This window comes from Micromys minutus (assembly GCF_963924665.1).
Source record: "Micromys minutus genome assembly, chromosome: 16".
Classification (NCBI taxonomy): domain Eukaryota; kingdom Metazoa; phylum Chordata; class Mammalia; order Rodentia; family Muridae; genus Micromys; species Micromys minutus.
This window is the reverse complement of record NC_137985.1, coordinates 15,604,831-15,627,611: the sequence shown is the minus strand read 5'-3', so window position 1 is coordinate 15,627,611 and position 22,781 is coordinate 15,604,831. Positions and strand designations below refer to the sequence as shown.

Below are 22,781 nucleotides of genomic sequence, written 5' to 3'. Positions count from 1 at the left end.
GTGTGTGTGTGTTCCTTATTTACTTGAGAAACTTCCACACTAATGTCCAGAGTAGATGTTTAAGATCACAGTATCAGTGAATAAAGATTTGCTTTTCTCATGTTCCTTGTGAACATTTGTTTTCTTGATGATGGACATTTTTACTGGGGAAAGGATAGAATCTCCAAACAAGCTTAATTTGCATTTTGAACAGGCTGATAAAGAACTTCTTCAGGTTAAACAATAACTCTCCCATTGGGGTCCACAGGTTCAGTCCAATGATTGGCTGTATCTGCATCTTAGAAAGGTGATAGCAGAGCCTCTCAGAGGAAAGCCATACCCGACTCTTTGCTGCAAGCACATCTTGGTATCAGCAATAGTGTCAAAGTTGGTGTCTGTGGATCAAAAGGTGGGGAGGTCTCTGGATGACCGTTCCTTCAGCCTCTGCTCCATTATTGTCCTTGATCTCTTACCTTTCCGTCCATAGTCCTATAATGTGGCCCACCATGCATTGGTGAGTTCAATAATTGTTAGTTAGTTAAGATAAGGAAGAGGAGTTAAAGTGGGGATATATATATATATATATATATATATATATATATATATATATATATATATATATGTACATCCATACACATGCGTGCGCGCGCGCGCGCACACACACACACACACACACACACAACACCTACTATCTAAAGACTTTCTCAGTCAAGAGAAATGAGGATCAAAAGACCATGAATATTGCAAAGGACATTTCAAACAAAAGGAATAAAACTCTAATATAATAAAGGGATAAAACTGAAGACAACCATACTGAAACTGAGAAATTCCATCACCATCTAGAAAATAGTATTTAAACATAAATAAAAGCCTTGAGAACACAGTAAATTGAAATGAACTGCCATTCCCTTTATGTTCAACTGAAAAATCATAATATAGCACCTTACTTTTTGGCTAAACAGGTTTTCACGATGAGGTTTTGTTGTTGTTGTTTGTTTGTTTCTATGAAGCTAAGAATTGAACTCAAAGCCATAAAAGGCTGAATACCCAGTAATACTGAGCTACATCTCTGGCCCTACTTAAAGGTTTTGTGGATAATAATGGCTTCAATTGGAGAAAAAGCTCCTAGCCCAGCAGAGACTTGATATGTCAGGGTAAAGTGGTACCCAGATGGGATTCCACTCTTTCAGAGGACAAGGGGAGGGATTGTTGGTTAAGGTGACCAAGAGGAGGGTCAGGAAGCAGGATGTAAAGCAAATAAAATGAAAAACAAACCACCTCTAGTTCAATTTAGGATATTGAAAAAAACTAGGAAGTGTAGAACTATTACTCAGTGAACAGATATCTGTGGAACAAGTACTTTTTTATAGCCATTTTTCTGTATCTGCAGACATTGGTGACTTTAAAGCTGTGGCTTCCCAAGTCCCTTCTATGAAGTGGTACAGTATTTCTGTCAAATTTCATGCTCTTTCTGTATATATTAAACAGCTTTTAGGTGACATATAGCTAAATAATATAAACATTGTTTTACTGTATTTTAAGGGAGAAACTACAAGGTATATATCTATTATAGAATAACATTGTATATAATATGTAATACATATTATATACTGTATATATGCTCCTTGTGGCTATTGTTTCTACAGAGCTAAAAATTGAACTCAAAGTCATACACATGCTGATGACTCAATAACACCTAGTTATATCTCTATCCCTACTGAAGATTTTGTGAATAAGATTGACCTCAGTTGGAGACGATGCATGTAAATGCATATCTGTGTGTTTGTATCATGTATAATATATTTTATACAAACATAAGTTGTCAGGACCTCTTCATCTAGATCTTTCTTGGTGATACAGTTATGAGAAGCACAGGCTGCCTCAAAGGTGAGATCCTTTCCTTTCATTTTCTTCAGCACTGCAATTAGAAAATGTATCATCATGCCTAGACTGTTTTCTCTTCTTGTTTTAGGTTTTTATTTTTGTTTTATTTTGTATTTTTTCTCAATTTTCTAAAGGACAAAATGAAACCATGTAAATGATAAGCAAATGAGATCCTTTTGTTGTGTGGTTCACTGAATCCGTGAAATAGAGCACTCACTGTTTAATACTATATGCAGTACAGGAAATAAGACATGGAATAATGAAGACACTGTTGCTGGAAGAAAACATGAGGAGAATAAAAACATTCAGGGAAATGTAAATGTGACAGAGCTCTTGAACTGATCTTTCAGATCAAGCGTATTATGATGTAGTTAGACGGATGAATTTAAGAGGACTAACAATTTTAATATAACAATATTGGGATTTCTTATAAAATACTTTCAAAATATCCTTTTTTGAATCAAATGAAACAGGATAGACCTGCAAAGCATAAGGTATTAAGATATCTTTAAATTCTAACCAATAATTGCTTGTCCAACATTTTCTTGGGACACTTAGAGGCATCTACTACAATGCAGAGGGGAGATGCTCATGAAAATGGGTTTGTTTTCAGCAATTACATAGAAGATATTGATTACTATCAGCAGGAAAGTTGCAGTGGGCAGGCATTGTGGGTAGTGGTGGTAGAAACAGCAGTCTTGGGCAGTAAAGCAAATGAAAACCAGGATAAAATACAATGCTCATGAATGATGCATTCATTGTATCTATGCTTGCTTATTCCAGGTAAAGACTAAATTATATGGAGCTAGAAAACATCACAGCTACTTCAAAATTCATCCTTCTGGGACTTTCCAAAGAAAATGATATCCAGCCTCTTCTATTTGGGCTCTTCCTGTTCATTTATTTGGTCTGCATCATAGGAAATATGCTTATCATCCTGATCATTAGCTCTGATGCCCACCTCCAGACTCCAATGTATTTCTTTCTCTCAAACTTATCTTTTACAGACATTTGCTTCATATCCACCACAGTCCCCAAGATGTTAGTGAACATCCAGGCACAGAATAAATCCATAACCTATGAAGCCTGCCTCACTCAGATGTATTTTTCCATGTTTTTTTCTGGATTGGATAGTTTGTTACTGACAGTAATGGCTTATGATAGGTTTGTGGCCATATGTCACCCCTTACACTACATGATTGTAATGAGCCCTTACATTTGTGGTAGTCTCCTTCTACTGTCTTGGCTAATCTGCCTGGCCTATTCATTGCTGCAAACTTTAATGTTTTTGAGGGTGTCTTTCTGTAAGAAAAGAGAGATCCCCCACTACTTCTGTGAACTTGCTCAGATTCTCAAGCTTGCCTGCTCAGACACATACGCCAATGACGTCCTGCGGTACTGTGTAACTGCTTTGGTAGGTATTATTCCTCTCTCTGGGATTCTTTTCTCATATTCTAAAATCATCAACTCTATAGTGGGCATTTCATCTGTTAGGGGAAAGTATAGAGCCTTTTCTACTTGTAGTTCTCATCTTTCAGTGGTCTCATTGTTCTATGGGACAGGCCTTGGGGTCTACCTCACTTCCCAAACATCCTATAAATCCAGAGAGGGTTCAGTCACCTCAGTGATGTATGCTGTGGTTGCTCCCATGCTAAACCCCTTCATCTACAGCCTAAGGAACAAGGACTTAAAACAGGCCCTTAGAAGACTTTTTCATAGCACAGGAGACAGGTTTGAGTGAGATAATAAAATCTAGAGGGGTGCTGATTAGAGTATTTTAGCACAAGTTATATAAGTCTATGTTCTCAGGACACAGAGAAGAAATATTATTCATGAAATACAAGAATAAAATATTTCATGAGAATAGGTAAAAATGAAACAGGGTGAATCATGGGTAGCCAGTAACTAGATTCTTTATGCAAATGTTAAGAATATATACTTACAAGCATGATGGAGTACAAGGTAAAAATCAGCCAGTAAAAGGGAGATGCAACATATACCTATAGATCATTGGCTCAACTCCTCAAGTCACTGTCTCTAGAATAATGCTTGCTAGATGTTCTCTTTGGTTTTTGTTGGGGGAAACAAAACCCTATATTAGAAATGTCTCAAAATGACCTCCTTTATTTCCCTACAAAATGCATTTACTGAGCCTTCCTTTGGTCATTATTATTAGTCATGATTGTGTAGCTCAGTGGCAGGGCTTTTGTATACTGTACAAGAGTCTTGAACTTGATCTCTAGTAGCTCAAAATAAAAAAGTAGATGGAGATTGGTGTTTGTCACTGAGCTATGGTGAGAATCCCATTGGAATTTTGCTCTAAGATAAAATTCTGGGGCTGAAACCAGTATAATCACCTCTCTCCCCACCTCCCATTCTCCCTCCCCCCCTCTCTCTCACACACAAATAAATTCATATATATCAGCATGTTCTAATAGATATAAAACAAAAGCATAAACCAATTACCAGTAAGAATGTAGAGGTAGAAAAAAAATCAGGAATCAGCCTGAACTTCATAGCAGTATATAACACACACACACAAAATAATTTACTCAATATATTGTCCTTGCCTAGCCCCACTTTCTCAAATCTTCACATCTGGTTGCTTTTTACAAACATGAAATAGAAGTTGCCTTGCTTTGATTACCTAGCCAGCATGGAGTGGGGAGAGACTTTTGAGTCTCTACCCCAAAGTGAAGAGCCGTTCATGGGAGTTTTCATCTTTCTTTGATGGTTTGGGCATAAGAATTGTGGCCCCATATACATGGGCATATATGTAATACTATGTAAAGTCAATGGCTTATTTTTGTAGAGACTTGTCTGTGTGTGGGAGGCATGTTAGAGAGGACTTGGTGATGTAAGCCAGAGGACTTGAAGATAGTTTAATCAAGATACAATTTACCAATGCGCAAAATAGTAAAATATTAAAATGTTTAAAACTGTAACTTAAAGAGCCCCATACAAGGATTCCCTTATACCATTGAGCTGATAAGACAAAGCATCTATGTCTGTAACATCATATGGGAAGTATCTGGAACTCAGATCACAAAACAAATCTTACCATGAGTCAGACTGTATAATGCTGAATCATCTATTTGATAAGAAGTGGGAAGAGACTTGGGCAAATTCAGAAATTTTACTTGTAACTTTACCAATTATTTAAAAGCTTCCTGACGCTGAGCATTACTGAATTGATTAGAGAATCAGCATTATGTAACTTAAACACAGACACCTGTTAAGTGGCAGGCATTTATGCATGTATATGTGTGCGTGTGCACACAATATAGTTTGTTGGTCCTCCTATCCCATGTCAATAAGGGGATTGTTGTAATGGCATGCCTGCCACTTCTGAAAGCAGTTTCTAGCTACATTACTCAAGAAATACCTGAGAGTAAGACATAAACTAACTGACTCTCAGGAGAAAATGGTTTTTACTGCAGCAATATTTACCATTTAAACACAGATCTCTGGCATGTGTTACCTGGTTTGAAATTGTAGGTGTGTGTACTGGAGGGTGTGTGCAAGATGTACACACTCATGAGCATGGATCTGTAGTGGACTGCCACCTTTATTTTCTGCTTTCTGTTTTAGAAGTTATTCCTCTACTACAAGGTTTATAAACAAGGACTCTATGGGTATTTGAGGACAAATCACATCTTCCCCATATGGTGCAGGCTTCTCTGAGGATTCTATGATATTCAGTGATTTAACATAGTTTATAGTCTCAATTCATTTTATGACATTAATGTGTGCTCTTCTATTAAGTCATGGTCATTCACCTAAAATATCTTTAGAGTACTCTCAGAATAAAATCTCCTTTGGTAATATCTACTGATCTGTCCTGAACCAGAAGTCAAGAAAAGTGACAAGTAGAAAAAAACAAACTCGGAGGATTCAAGCATGAGATTCAAAACAGAAACCAAAATACTGGTTCCTAGTCAGGAATCCTTGCCTGGTGCAGTGCTGCTATTTAGAAATAATGGCAAAGTGTTAGAAAATTAATGTACTTTCCCAATGAGAAATCACTTATTGAATCTAAGAGCTTAAGATAGAAAAGATAATAATAGAAACATGTGACTACTTCTGGCTAAACGAACACTGGCTAAAAGCACTTCTTCTAGCACAAAACAACACAAGCCTTGTACAGAAAAAAAATTATTACCATATGTAGATCTCATGGTTACAAATTCCACATATGAAATTACCGGTAAACCTCTTTCAGGTCTCAGTCTCATACTACACATTGAACAGAGTAGTTTAAACAGGAATAGGATGTGCAAATGACAGATTAGCAAAGCCGAACATTGTCACAAGAAAGATATTGCTACAATTACTTCTGAAACATACCAATGCTGTTCTTTTGAAATCCTTGTTACCTACAGTCATCTTGACTACCTTCAGGGAGAATTTTGCTTTTTCTGAAGTAGGACATAATAGTAGATGAGGAAATAAAGATGTTGTTATCCTGCAGTGCTCTCCTTAATCTGAAAGTCAGGCACGCCTTCTTCAATTATGGAAGTAGATTAACTAGAGGTCAATGATAATAATAAACATTAGAAAAGAGTAACAGCAGAGACCCAGGAACACAGGCCTGCTGAGACAGCGCTGCAAGTAGCCAGGGAGCAGAGAGGTCTGTGCCTAGCACTCCGAAAGTGCCCCCCCAATTGGTACAGGGGAGCAGGAACCCAGCCTTAGGGTCCCTGTTTCTACACAGCGGACCTTGCATGTAGAACAGGCGCTCAGGCCATCTGCCACCAAAAACAGCAGAGATCCAGGGAAACAGGCCAGGTACACAAAAGAGACAAGAACTAATTACTGACAACAATACCAAGTATAAATACAGAAAACAGGACGGCAATAGGAAAGCGAAGAACTTACACCAGGGGAAACCAAGAAAACCTGGCAACACCAGAACCCAGCTTTCCCATCAAGGCAAAAAGCAGAATGACAAATACTCCAGAAAAAGAAGCCTCAGACTGGAAATCACACCTCAAGATGATGATATAGATCCTTAAAGAAGAACAGGAAGAAAATCATAAAGAAATAGAAACTTTTATAGAGGAAACAAGAAAAACACGCAAAGAACTCAAAGAAATAGAAGAAAACAGAACTAAAGAGATGAAGGAATTGAAGAAGGAAATTAATATGGAAATGGAAACAATAAAAAAAAACACTAAAAGAGATAACTCTAGAGGTAGAAATACTAAAAAAGAAATCAGGAGTCACAAATGCAAGATCTCCAACAGACTACAAGAGATGAAAAAGGGAATCTCAGGGGCTGAAAACAGCATTGAAAACATAGACAAAACAGTCAGAGAAGATGCAAAAGCCAAATAGCCCCTAACCCAGGAGATCCAGGACACAATGAGAACACCAAACCTAAGGATAATAAGAATAGAAGAGGGCAAAGAATATCAACTAAGAGGCACAGTAAATATCTTCAACAAAATCATAGAAGAAAACTTCCCTACCCTTAAGAATGAGATGACCAAGAGCATAAAACAAGCCTACAGAACTCCAAATAGGTTGGACCAGAAAAGAATTCCTCCTGACACATAATAGTCAAAACACCAAGTGCCCACAACAAAGACAGAGTACTGAAAGCACTAAGGGAAAAAGTTTATGTAACATATAAATGCAGACTAATCAGAAACACACCTGACTTCTCAACAGAGACTATGAAAGCTAGAAGATCCTAGACAGACATTATGCAGAACCTAATAGAACACAAGTATCAGCCAGAGCTGCTATACCCAGAAAAACACTCAATCACCATAGATGGAGAGACCAAATTTTCCAAGACAAAACTAAATTTATACAATATCTGACCACAAACCCTGCATTACAACAAATTATAGGTGGAAAACCCAATACAAGGAGGGAAACTACATCCTAGTAAAAACAAGAAAATAACAAAGCAAGAAAACCAAAAGAAGAAAGACACACAGACACAATTCTACCTCCAAAAACAAAAATAGCAGGAAACAACAACCACTATTCCTTAATATCTATTAACATAAATGGACTCAATTCCCCAATAATAAGATATAGGCTATCAGACTGGATACATAAACAAAACCCAGCAATTTGCTGCATACAGGAAACTCATCTCAGAGACAAAGACAGACACTATCTCAGAATAAAAGGCTGGGAAAAAACCTTCCAAACAAAGGGCCCCAGAAACAAGCTGGAGTAGCCATTCTAATATAGAAAAGAAGTATATTTTCAACCAAAAGTTATCGAAAAGATAAGGAAGGACACTTTTTACTCATTACAAAAAGAGTTTGTCTGGAGGAAATCTCAATCATTAAAATATATGCTCCATATACAAGAGCACCCATATTCATAAAATAAACCCTACTAAAGCTCAAAAAAAAAAAAATGCAACCCTCACAATAATAGTGGGAGACCTCAACACCTCACTCTCATCAATGGACAGATCATGGAAACAGAAACTGAACAAGAACACAGTGAAACTGGCAGAGGTTATGAACCAATTGGAATTAATAGACATCTGCAGAACATTTCATCCTAAAACAAAAGAATACACCTTCTTCTCAGTACTTCAAGGCACCTTCTCCAAAACTGACCACATAATAGGTCACAAAAAAGCCTCAATAAATACAAAAAGATTGAAATACTCCCATGCATCCTTTCAGATCACCATGGTCTAAGGTTGGTTTTTAATAAGAACAAAGACAACAAAAAGCCCATATACATATGGAAACTAAATAATGCTCAATTAAACAATAGCATGGTCAAAGAAAAAATAAAGAAATTAAGGATTTACTAGAATTTAATGAAAACGAAAACAAAACATACCCAAACCTATGGGATTCAATGAAAGCAGTATTGAGAGGAAAACTCATAGCTCTGAGTGATTCCAAAAAGAAACTGGAGAGAGCATACACTAGCTACTTGACAGGACAGTTGAATGCTATAGAACAAAAGGAAGCAGATACACACAAGAGGAGTAGACAGGAAGAAATAATCAAACTCAGAGCAGAAATTGACCAAACACAAACAAAAAGAACCATTGAAAAAATCAACAAAACCAAGAGCTGGTTATTTGAGAAAATTAACAAGACTGAAAAACCCTTAGACAGACTAACTGGAGGGCAAAGAAAGAGTATCCATATTAACAAAATCAATAATATGTGGAGACATCAAACTGAAACTGAGGAAACTCAAAAAATCATCATATCCTACTACAAAATCCTATACTAAACAAAACTGGAGAATATGGAGGAAATGGATGAATTCCTAGACAGATATCAGATACTAAGTTAAACCAGGACCAGATAAACCATCTAAATAATCCCATAACAGCGAAAGAAATACAGGCAGTCATCAAAAGCCTCCCAACCAAAAGAAAGCCCAAATCGAAATGGGTTCAGTGTAGAATTCTATCAGACATTTTGACGACCTAATACCAATACTCTTCAAACTATTCCATAAAATAGAATCAGATGGAAAACAATCTAATTTATTTTTGAGGCCACAAAAACCCTTGTTCCTAACCCACACAAAGACCAAGCAAGGAAAGAGAACTTCAGACCAATCTTACTTATGAACACTGATCTAAAAGTACTCAACAAAATCCTTGCAAACTGAATCCAAGAACATAAAAAGGATCATTCAGCATGATCAAGTAGGTTTCATCCCTGGGATTCAGGGATGGCTTAATATACAAAAATCTATCAACATAATCCACCATATAAACAAACTCAATGTAAAAACCACATGGTCATCCCACTAGATGCTGAGAACACATTTGACAAAATTCAACACCTCTTCAATGTTAAAAGTCTTAGAAAGAACAGGAATTTTAGGCCCATACCTAAACATAGTAAAAGCAATATACAACAAATCAACAGCCAACATCAAACTAAATGATGGGAAACTTGAATTAATCCCACTAAAATCAGGCACTCGACAAGGATGCCCACTCTCCCCCTATCTATTCATCATAGTACTGTAAGTCCTGGCTGGAGCAATTAGACAGCAAAAGAAAATCAAAGGGATAAAAAATTGGAAAGGAAGAAGTAAAAACACCACTGTCTGCAGATGACAAGATAGTGTAATTAAGTGACCCCACAAATTCCACCAGAGAACTTCTACAGCTGATAAAAAAAGTCCAGCAAAGTGGCTGGATATAAAATTAACTCAAACAAATCAGTAGCCTTCCTGTACTCAAAAGACAAACATGCAGAGAAAGAAATTAGGGAAAAGATATCCTTTACAATAGTCACAAACAATATGAAATACCTTGGTGTGACTCTAGCTAAGCAAGTGAAGGACCTGGAGGACAACAACTTCCAATCTCTAAAGAAGAAAACTGAGGAAGATCTCAGAAAATAGATCTCCCATGCTCATGAATTGGAAGGATCAACATTGTAAAAATGGCCATCTTACCGAAAGCAATCTACAGATTCAATGCAATCCCCATCAAAATTCCAACCTAATTCTTCATAGAGTTGGAAAGAACAATGTGTAATTTCATCAGGAATAACAAAACACCTAAAATAGTGAAATTCCTCCTCAAACAGAAGAAAACATCTGCGGGAATCACTATCCCTAACTCAAGCTATATTACAAGGCAATTGTGCTAAAAAACAGCATGGTACTGGTACAGAGATAGGCATGTGGATCAATGGAATAGAAGATCGAGAAATGAGCTCTCACATACATAATCACCTGATTTTTGACAAAGAAGCTGTAAACATTCAATGGAAAGAGGACAGCCTCTTCAACAAATGGTGTTGGTCCTAGTGGCACTCAGCATGCAGAAGAATGAAAATAGATCTTTTCTTATCTCCCTGTATAAGCTAAAGTGCAAGTGGATCAAAGATCACCTCCACATTAAAACAGGTACACTAAAATTATTAGAAGAGAAAGTAGGGAAAACTTTAGAACACATAGGTACAGGAATAAACTTCCTAAACAAGACACGAATGGCTCGCGCTCTAAGGTCAAATATTGACAAATGGGACTTAATGAGATTGCAAAGTTTCTGTAAGGCTAAGGACACTGTCACGAAAACAAAACGGCAGCCAACAGTTTGGCAAAAGAGCTTTACCAACCCCACATCAGATAGAGGTGTAATATCCACGGTATACAAAGAACTTAAGCTAGACACCAGAGAATCAAACAACCCAATTAAAAATGGTGTACAGAGCTAAACAAAAAGTTCTCAATTGAGGAATATAGAATGGTTGAGAAGCATCTAAGTAAGTGCTCCACATCCTCAGCCATCAGGGAAATGCAAATCTAAACAACCCTGAGATTGATTCCTCCTCAAACCAGTCTGAATGCCTAAGATCAAAAATTCAGATGACAGCAGATGCTGGCAAGGATGTAGAGAAAGAGGAACACTTCTCCACTGTTGGTGGGATTGTAAACTGGTACAACCACTCTGGAAATCAGTCTGGCGATTCCTCAAAAAATTGGACATAGTACTACCCGATGACCCAGTTATACCACTTCTGGGCATATATCCCAGATAATTTCCAACATATAACAAAGACACATGCACCACAAGGTTCATAGCAGCCCTATTTATAACAGCCAGAAGCTGGAAATGACCCAAATGTCCTTCAGTAGATGAATGGATACAAAACTTGTTGTACATTTACATAATGGAGTACTAGTCAGCTATCAGAAACAATGACTTTATAAAATTGTTATGAACATGGATGCAAAAAGAGATTATCATCCTGAGTGAGACAACCCAGGCACAAAACAACAGACATAATATGCAGTCACTGATAATTGGATACTAACCCCAGAAAGCTCAGAACACCCCAGACACAACTCACAGACTATATGAAGTTCAAGGAAAAAAAAAAAAAAAAAGACAGAAAATGGAAAACCATTATGCTTAATCTTTGCACAGCAAGAAAACTATGATTAATTCCCGGTTACATCTTGTTTTACCTGTACTTTAAGCTCATTGTAAGTAGTAAGGATCTTTCAAACCTTAAAAAAAAAAACCCAAGTATTGAGAAAAATGTATTTGTATACTTTTATGCAAAAATGCTTAAAACCTGTAATTTATCTTTATTAAAATAAAGTTGTTTAACTAAAAAAAAAAAAAAAAAAACATTGGAAGACCCAATAAAGAAAACACTAAAAGAAATAACACTAGAGGTAGAACACCTAAAAAGAAATCAGGAGTCACAGAAGCAAGCATTTCCAATAGATTACAAGAGATCGAAGAGAGAATCTCGGGGGCAGAATACAACATTGCAAACATAGACAAAACAGCCAGAGAAGATGCAAAAAACAAAAAGCTCCTAACCCAAAATGTCAAAAAAATTGAAGACACAATGAGAAGACCAAAACTAAGGATAATAGGAATAGAAGAGGGAGAAGAGTATCAACTAAGAGGCACAGTAAATATCTTCAACAAAATCACAGAAGAAAACTTCCCTACCCTCAAGAATGAGATGACCATGAACATAAAAGAAGCCTTCAGAACTCCAAATAGGTTGGACCAGAAAAGAAATACCTCCCGACACATAATAGTAAAAACATCAAGTGACCAAAGCAAAGAAAGAATACTAAAAGCAGTAAGGGAAAAAGGTCAGGTAACATATAAAGGCAGACCAATCAGACTCAAACCCAATTTCTCAACAGAGACTATGAAAGCTAGAAGAGCCTGGACAGACAATATGCACTCCTTAAGAGAGCACAAGTGCCAGCCCAAGCTGCTATACCCAGCAAAACTATCAATCACCATCGATGGAGAGACGAAAATATTTCAAGACAAATCAAAATTCACACAATATCTGACCACTAACCCAGCACTACAACGAATTATAGGTGGAAAACCCAATACAATGAGGGAAAATACAGCCTAGTAAGAACAAGAAAACTCCTAAACAAGAAAACTAAAAGAAGAAAAAATCACAGACACAACTCAACCCAAAAAAGCAATAATGGCAGGAAACAGAAACAACTATTCCTATATATCTATTAACATAAATGGTCTCAACTCCCCAATAAAGAGACATAGCCTATCAGACAGGATACATAAACAAAATCCAGCCTTGTGCTGCATAAAGGAAACTCATCTCAGAGACAAAGACAGACACTAACTCAGAGTAAAAGGGTGGGAAAAAAACTTCCAAGCAAACAGCTCCAAGAAGCAAGCTGGAGTGGCTATTCTAATATCGAATAAAGTAAATTTCCAACCAAAAGTTATCAAAAAAGAAAAGGAAGGACACTTTTTACTCATTACTGTGAAAATCTGTCAGGAGGAACTCTCAATCCTTAACATATCTGCTCCAAATAAAAAATCACCCACATTCAAAAAAGAAACTTTACTAAAGCTCAAAAAATACATTTAACCCCACACAATAATAGTGGGAGACTTTAATACCCCACTCTCACCAATGGACAGATCAGGGAAACAGAAACTGAACAAGGACACTGCAAAACTAGCAGAGACTTTGAACCAACTAGAATTAATAGATATATACAGAACATACTATCCTAAAGTAAAAGAATACACCTTCTTCTCAACACCCCATGGCACCTTCTTGAAAATTGACCACATAATTGGACACAGAACGAGCCTCCATCGATATAAGAAGATTGAAATACTCCCATGCATCATCTCAGATCACCATGGTCTACAGCTGGTCTTTAACAACAACAAAGAAAACAAAAAGCCCACATACACATGGAAACTAAACAACACACTGTTAAAAAATAGCAGGGTCAAAAAAGAAATAAAGAAAGAAATTAAGGATTTTTCTAGAATTCAACGAAAACGAAAACACAACATATTCAAACCTATGGGATGCAATGAAAGCAGTATTGAGAGGAAAACTCATAGCCCTAAGAGCTTCCAAAAAGAAACTGGAGAGAGCTCACATCAGCAACCTGACAGCACAGCTAAAAGCCCTAGAAAAAAAGGAAGCAGATATACCCAAAAAGAGTAGACGGCAAGAAATTATCAAAATTAGGGCAGAAATAGACCAAATGGAATCAAAAAGAACCATTGCAAAAATCAACAAAACCAAGAATTGGTTCTTTGAGAAAATCAACAAGATTGATAAACCCCTAGCCAGACTAACTAGAGGGCAAAGAGATAGTATCCAAATTAACAAAATCAGAAAGGAAAGTGGCGACGTAACTAAAACTGAGGAAATTCAAGAAATCATCAAATTCTACTATAAAAACTTATACTCTACAAAATTGGAAAATCAGGAGAAAATGGACAAATTCCTAGACAGATACAAGGTCCCAAAGTTAAACCAGGACCAAGTAAACCATCTAAATAACCCTATAACACCTAAAGAAATAGAAGAAGTCATCATAAGCCTCCCAACCAAAAAAAATCCCAGGTCCAGACGGGTTCAGTGCAGAATTTTATCAGACATATATTGGGGATATAACACCAATACTCTCCAAACTATTCCAAAAGATAGAATCAGATGGAATATTACCCAACTCATTTTTTGAGGCTACAATAACCCTCCTACCTAAACCACACAAAGACCCTACAAGGAAAGAGAACTTCAGACCAATCTCACTTATGAACATTGATGCAAAAATACTCAACAAAATCCTTGCAAACCGAATCCAAGAACACATCAAAACGATCATTCATCATGACCAAGTAGTCTTCATCCCTGGGATGCAGGCATGGTTTAACATAAGGTAATCCATCAATGTAATCAACCATATAAACAAACTCAAAGACCAAAATCACATGGTCATCTCACTAGACGCTGAGAAAGCATTCGACAAAATCCAACACCCTTCATGTTAAAAGTCCTGGAAAGAACAGAAATACAAGGCCCATACTTAAAACATAATAAAAGCAATACACAGCAAACCAACAGCGAACATCAAACTTAATGGAGAGAAACTTGACACAATCCCACTAAAATCAGGGACTTGACAAGGCTGCCCACTCTCCCCCTACCTATTCAACATAGTACTGGAAGACCTGGCTGGAGCAATTAGACAGCAAAAGGAGATCAAGGGGATACAAATCGGAAAGGAAGAGATAAAAGCATCACTCTTTGCCAATGACATGATAGTGTACTTGAGTGACCCCAAAAATTCCACCAGAGAACTCCTACAGCTGATAAACAAGTTCAACAAAGTGGCTGGATACAAAATTAACTCAAAAAAATAAGTAGCCTTCCTATACTCAAAAGACAAACATGTGGAGAAAGAAATTAGGGAAAAGGTACCCTTCACAATTGTCACAAAAACTATGAAATACCTTGGTGTGACTCTAACTAAGCAAGTGAAGGACTGTATGACAAAAACTTCAAACCTCTAAAGAAAGAAGTTGAGGAGGATCTCAGAAAATAGAAAGATCTCCCATGCTCATGGATTGGAAAAATCACATTTTAAAAATGGCCATCCTACCAAAAGCAATCTACAGATTCAATGCAATCCCCATCAAAATTCCAACCCAGTTCTTCATGGAATTGGAAAGATCAATGTGCAATTTCATATGGAATAACAAAAGACCTAGAATAGCAAAATCCATCCTCAACAACAAAAAAACATCTGCGGGAATCACTATCCCTGACCTCAAGCTATATTACAAGGCAATTGTGCTGAAAACTGCATGGTACTGGTATAGAAATAGGCAAGTGGATCAATGGAATAGAATAGAAGATCTAGAAATGAGCCCTCATGTATATGGTCACCTGATTTTTGACAAAGGAGCAGTAAACATTCAATGGAAAAAGGACAGCCTATTCGACAAATGGTGCTGGTCCAACTGGCACTCAGCATGCAAAAAGAATGAAAATAGACCTTTTCTTATCTCCTTGTACAAAGCTCAAGTGTAAGTAGATCAAAGATCTCCACATTAAACCAGATACACTGAAACTATTAGATGAGAAAGTAGAAAAAACCTTAGAACACATAGGCACAGGAAAAAATTTCCTTAACAAAACACCAATGGCTCAAGCTCTAAGGTCAAAGATTAACAAATGGTACTTAATGAGATTGCAAATTTTCTGTAAGGCTAAGGACATCGTCAAGAAAACAAAACGGCAACCAACAGAATGGGAAAAGATCTTTACCAACACATCAGATAGAGGCCTAATATCCAAGGTGTACAAGGAACTGAAAAACCTAGACACCAGATAATCAAATAACCCTATTAAAAAATGGGGTACAGAGCTAAACAAAACGTTTTCAGTTGAGAAACACCGAATGGCCAAGGAACATCTGAGGAAGTGCTCGACATCCTTAGCCATCAGGGAAATGCAAATCAAAACAACCCTGAGATTCCACCTCACACCAGTCAGATTGGCCAAGATCCAAAACTCAGATGACAGCAGATGCTGGCGAGGCTGTGGAGAAAGAGGAACACTTCTCCACTGTTGGTGGGGTTGCAAGCTAATACAACCACTCTGGAAATCTGTCTGGCGATACCTCAGAATATTGGATATAGTACTACCTGAAGACCCAGCTATTCCACTCCTGGGCATATACCCCAGAGACACTTTAATACACAACAAAGATATATGCACCACAATGTTCATAGCGGCTCTATTTATAATAGCCAGAAGCTGGAAGGAAACCAGATGTCCTTCAGAAGATGAATGGATACAAAAATTGTGGTACATATACACAATGGAATACTACTCAGCCACCAGAAACAATGACTTAACCAAATTCTTAAGAAAATGGCTGCATCTAAAGAATATCATCCTGAGTGAGATAACCCAGTCACAAAAGAACAGACATAATATGCAGTCACTGATAGTGGGATGCTAACCCCAGAGGTTTGCACTCCCCCAGAAACAACTCACAGACTGTATGAAGTCCAAGAAATAAAGAAAACAAAACAAAACAAAACAAAAATATTTACAAAACAAGAAAACTTTAACTATTTCCATGTTACATTTTGTTTTACATGTACTTTAGCTCATTGTAACTATTAAGTTTTGAAGGCATACAATCAAACCTTGAAAAAAATCAAGTACTGACTAAAAAATATATTCATATACTTTTATGTAAATATTATGTTAAAATCTGAAATAAAAGTACTGACAAAAAATGTATAATTTTAAGCAAAAAATGTTTAAAATCTGTACATTTATCTTTGTTTTGTAAAATAAAGTTGTTTAAAAAAAAAAAGAAGAAACATTTGCTCAGTAATCCCAACCCTCAATTATAGCACATACTTCTCTCATACTTTCTAAATATTCATATGTAGAAACACTTTTATAACTTAGTTTTACTTTTTGTTAACAAGTCCTAAGCAAGATTTTTCCCTGTATTAAAGACAATTTTAATATAATATATTCTAATTATATTTTCCCCACCATTTATTCCTTCTAAACTCCCCTCCTGTCTGGCAGAGCCATATTCTGGCGTCTAAGAAATAATGATATAATAATATACAAATATTGTACTATGACAAAAAACAAACAGAAGGCAGAACAAAGTCCAAGAAAAGGCAAAAGAAACAGTTACAAATTAAGAGAACCACCTATTTTTTCACTCCAGAATACCCCTTCCTCCAAATACAAAACTGGACCTCGTACACACACACACACACACACACACACACACACACACACACACACACACACCCTTTTTTGTGGTAGCTATTCTTATTGTGGTCTATCATAAACCACTTTGTTTATGTTATGAATTTATAAATAAGAGTGAATAATTTTACTGAGATGAGATAGATACTTTTGGTATAGAAAAAAATTACACTTAAGTTTTAACATTTCTATACCCATAAAACCATCACTACCTTCAAGATAGTCTCCAAAAAATTTTGTAACTTGTCTTTTTGCTCCTATTTTTTCCCTGGTCAAAATCATATTCTTAAGTACAAGCAGATTATGTTTCTGTGCTGGTTCCTGTTAGGGAATACATACATATATACATATATGTATATATAGATACATACATGTCTACATATACTCACACAAAGGATATGTAGGGTAAAAGAGGAAGGAAGAGACGGGGGGGGGGCAGAAAGAGACGGGGTAGGGAGAATTTAGAAGAAAAAAAAGAATGAAAAAAAGGAAAGCTCAGACATTTACAAGACAGACTTTTCGAAGATGTTATTGAGTCTGTATTGTTACAGAATATGCACTAAGCTAATAATTAGGGCTTGTAAAATTATTGTGCTCCAGAAGATAAACCAGAAACATTCACTAAATATCCCTTTTTGAGATCCTTCAGGCATGAACTGGTTAAGAGTAGGCTTTCAATTGTTTTGCAAAAGATTTAAGTCTTATGAAATATGGGGGGTTCTAGCCTCCTTGACAACTCTACCTGCTTAGAACATCAGTTGCCAAGTTTTCTTCCAGTGAAAACTGTTTCCTTCTCATTCCCAGGATAATCTACAGGGTAGTCTCCACATTCTGTACTACAATTAATTGTTTCTGCAGATGTGTTTATTTTGCCAGTAGGTTGCACTAGAAAATCACATGAATCATAATATATATATCATACTATTTTGCATAAGTTGATGGTTAGAAAAACCAACAAAAATAAGACCTTCCTTTGTATCTATACTACTTCCATGAAACTGAGTAGATGTCCATTCTGTAGTCATGCGAGTGGATGTCTGATGGGGTATAAAGAAACTGGCAGAAACAAATTTCTGAATAGCAATATAGCTTGTTATATTTTGTAGCTCTTAACCAACAATCAGAGGCTTCATTAGCACTAGCACACTGATACGGTGTGCAAGCTGTCCCACATTGTTCCATCTTTATAGTTCTTCTATTCTTATTTACACCAATAATGGGATTCCCTTAAACCTTCCTGTATCTCTGCAATCAATACTGGCATGCCTATTCAAGTCTGTTATTGGTTGACTTGGTGTTTGTATTCATCCTGGTGAATGAACCCAGGGTCACATGAATGCTAGAAAAATGCTTAATACAGTTTTTCCTCAGGCATTTCTAATTTTAATAAGCCTTCTACACACAATGTTTTCATCACCTTTCCCTGGGTCTAAAAGCCCCAAGTTCAACATCTCCTCTCTTGGCTCTCCGGGATGCTATCTAAACGTTAATGTGTTGCTATCTTTGTTCCTACCATTTATGCAGTTAAGGATAAAGCAATGCTTTATTAGCCTTTCTTTTCCCAAAGCTAAGTGTAAAGAATCTATGTGTTCTTACTGCAGTCCCAAGAGAAGGACAAAAGTTCAACTTGACTAAAAGTTAACTAATGTTACACCAGGCAGATGGGTTATGCTGGAGGGGTCTCAGGAAATTATTAAAAAAAAAAATACAGCAAGACTGTGTTAGTCCTCGATTAGATGTTCCCCCTTGAGCAAACATGTAAGGTTCCTTGCTTTGAGAATTGGCAGAGAAGAGTGATGAGATCTAAGAGCCCTAAGCCACTTATACACCCATGAGAATTCATTAGCCTAGCCTAGCCTTACTGAAGGCTAGAAGGAAGGAAAGAATTGGTCACAAGGGACAGGCAGTACTGAACTCCCAAGTCTCCTAATTAAACAAATAGCTCAGTTTTTCTCAAAGCTGAGAAAGTTTTTTCTCTCATTAGGTCAAGCCTCTGGGATATGCATTCTTTTATCTAACATTAGGCAAGAACCAGTAAGTGACAGTAATTCTTTTACTAATAAGCTTAGGTAAACTTTTGACTGAGGCTCATTAAATAGTCACTCAGGGAGATACAACTGTCTACCCAGATCCATGTGCTCAAGAACTGTGGTAGAATGTTCAGTGGAGAACATAAAGGGACTCCCAACAAGAGAATTCCTGGAGTGGTGTTAAAACTCCTCTGTCCACCACACATTAGCCCAAATGTTTTACTAACTGGAGGACATGAAGATCAACTACGAACGCTTGCTCACCTTTCATTTAGTTAGTTGACTGTGCCTCCATCTCTTCCTGTCATCTAAATAGTGAATGACATTACTGCAGAGTTCTTCTAATAGAGACCAGATTAAATCACTAAAAGAATCCAAGTCCGCTGCTTTCTTCCCATCATCTATTTTAGTAATGATCATTTTAGTGGAGATTGTGATCAAAGTCCAAGGTCATAATTTGTCTATGAAAGGTTTGCATATTTATCTGAGATGCCCATTAAATTCATCTTAAAATTGTCTTTTCTTCTGAAATCAAGACAGTTGATGATGTAAAACTAAAGACCATACATTGCTTAAACTGAAAGTTATTTTCGTTTGTTTTAGTTTGGAGGGATGTCAAAAAAGGTAAGATTTAAGATACTAAAGCAAAACATAGTATAAACACTTATGAATAAAGGTCTGAGCATCTGTGTCACTTGAAGGTACAGTAGTTACACAGTATGCCCAGAGCCTTGCGTTCTATCACTAGCATTGGAAAAAGGTAAGCTTTTAAAAACAGCAAAGAAAGTCAAGCATTGACATGATTAATCAAACCTTTTCTAAGTCCTGCAACAACAGAAAGAAACAAAGGTAGAACTAAAGAGAGCTGGAATTGCTCTGCCATAGCAAAATAAGACATGTCAAAACAGACATAACAAGCCCTCTTCCTACTTGTTTTATTTTGAAAGACCATGAAGCTGGAACAGTTTGAGGACTTCTGTGTAACACTGTTTCCTGAAAAGGCAAGTCAGCCAGGTATATCAACTACCCATAGCAGAGATTTAACATTCTAGATCTTTAGCTGTAAATCCTTAGGTTGCTTTCCTCAGACCCTTTATCATGTTGCTATGTATATCTGCTTGTATTTTGAACCCAAAAGCATAGTGTACAATCATGTGCAAATAATATCAGGCATCTTTTGGCCTCCATCCCTATGCACAAACATACTAGAAGTCTTAGGATGTATCGAGGTTGTTGCTACTGCTTATCTATGTAGCAAGGTCAAAGAGTTAAATAACCTATTTTATGAAACAGCATAAAGACTCCTTTCACAATGGGCATCTGGTGTCACCAGACCTACCTAGTTGTTTACTGGTATCTGAGAGACCATCTATTAAGTATCTTACATAGGGTACCCAGACTCCTTGTGGAGTAAGAAAGAATCAGAGGTGGAGGGTACTTGGGAGGATTAAATTAAATGTCTCAGTCCTAAGCAAAGATTCACATTCTCTCTGCTACCATCAGCACTAGCTAACACAGTGAGACAATAAAATCTGTAGATGAAAAATGTTGGTACTGAACTTATCTCAACAGACTATTACTTATGGAAGACCCCAAAGAAGCAATGTTAAAGTCAACTAAAACATGAATGTTTGCAGGAAATGTTACACGATTTAATTCTCATACACATAAAGTAAACATAATAGGAGACAAAGCATCATTTACGATACAAACATTACAGAAAACTAAGGAGAACTGAGCACAACTTATAATTGGAAGTGCTAAGAAGAGATTCTGGTAATTATTTCTTGACCAGGTGACATCAGGGATATGCACATGTAATGATTAATTCAGATGCACACTTTGGAACTAAGCTCTCTAGTATTTATAAATCTTGTTCTAAAACCCAGTGTATTTTTACATCATCACTATAGAAATGTCTTAGCAGAAGTAAAGAGAAGCCTCAACGGTTATATCTTGCTGCTTTAACAGCTGTTCTGGGTTTGGCAGCTAGAACAGCTCACAATCGTCAGTGATTCAATTCCAGGGAAACAAACACTCTCTTCTGGCCTTGCAGGGACCAGGCATGCACATGATACACAAACATCCATGAAGTACTCAAACACATAAAATAGGTCTTAAATTAAAAAAAGAAAAAGACCTTGATATTTCATTGCCAAGACCCAGCAATCTCATACCCTGTGAAATGAGAGGATTACTATTTCAAGTGGAAAATGAAACCATTGACCAATGTGACTTGCTCCTGGTCACACCTATCATTAATCTGGTCTGAAAGCCGTTATAACAAGTTTCTCCTGGTACCTGAGTCCCTTCTACTTTATCAACTTAGAAGCCAGTATGAGCTTTTAAGAAAATATTAATGTAAAGTTACCAAGACTCCCATCCAAAGATCCAATAAACTATGGTCTCAGCTATTCAGAGAGGCTGACAAAGGACAATGTCACTTGAACAGTATTTCAAAACCAGTCTAGGTCAAACAGCCATAACGCTGTCCTAAATAATACAAAACTAAACCTCCACTGACTCCCCAATTCACTGAGAATAACAGGCAGTCTTCCAGACCAACTTCCTGGTATAACCCTAACACCAGGTATGCAAGCTTGCTGTTTAAACCATGCCGTGGATGCTAAATATCTGCCAAGAATAGTACTCTACTGCTCGGGAACTGCCAAAAATTCTGTTCTTCAACTTACAAAACACAGTTACAACACCCCTGTTCAACCTTAAACAAAAGATTTTCCAATCTCATTGATTGGCTACTTAAACTACACATACCCTCTCAGGTCTATGCTTAAAACTATTATCTGATATATAACAAATGCCTCAGATGCCCTGATACCAACTAGAAGAAAAGTCTCACCTCAATAAAATTTTGAGTCCCTACTTTGAATCTTAGGTATCAAAGAATAATGCTGTCATAAAAGAAGTACTCATGACTGAGTAAGGGTTTAAAGCCCAAGAAGTATTGGCTGGCAAACTGGTTTTAGGCTAGCTTCACTTTCTTGTCTCAGATGCTGTACATGTGAACTGGAAATGATGACAGTATTTGCTTCCTTGGAATTATAAAAAAACTGATACCTGTTAGGTCTAGTTAGGATTTTCATGTTTACAAATGTACAATAAAAATAGAAGGAACTTTACTGTGGAGGGAATTCAGGTCTAGTGATGGAATTACTATGTTTTTGACTAATGATAGTTTATTGGGATGAACTCCTACAGTAACCTGGAGTGTAACTATATATACCTGTTCAAGCATAATACATCAACTTGACATGCTATAAGGCCACTTGATTTAAAGTACTTAAAAATCTGGTCCTAATAGCATACCCACTAAACCTTTACATAAAGT

At 36.7% G+C, this 22,781-nt stretch overlaps 1 protein-coding gene across 1 annotated transcript; it reads left to right on the top strand.

Annotated features, from left to right (window-relative positions):
• Positions 1-2,662: 2,662 nt before the first annotated feature.
• Positions 2,663-3,604, top strand: LOC308430884 (olfactory receptor 7D4-like; the record flags this gene model as incomplete). Its single annotated transcript, XM_080930161.1, has 1 exon — positions 2,663-3,604. One exon carries the CDS (start codon positions 2,663-2,665, stop codon positions 3,602-3,604), a length of 942 nt encoding a protein of 313 aa, XP_080786287.1.
• Positions 3,605-22,781: the final 19,177 nt, after the last annotated feature.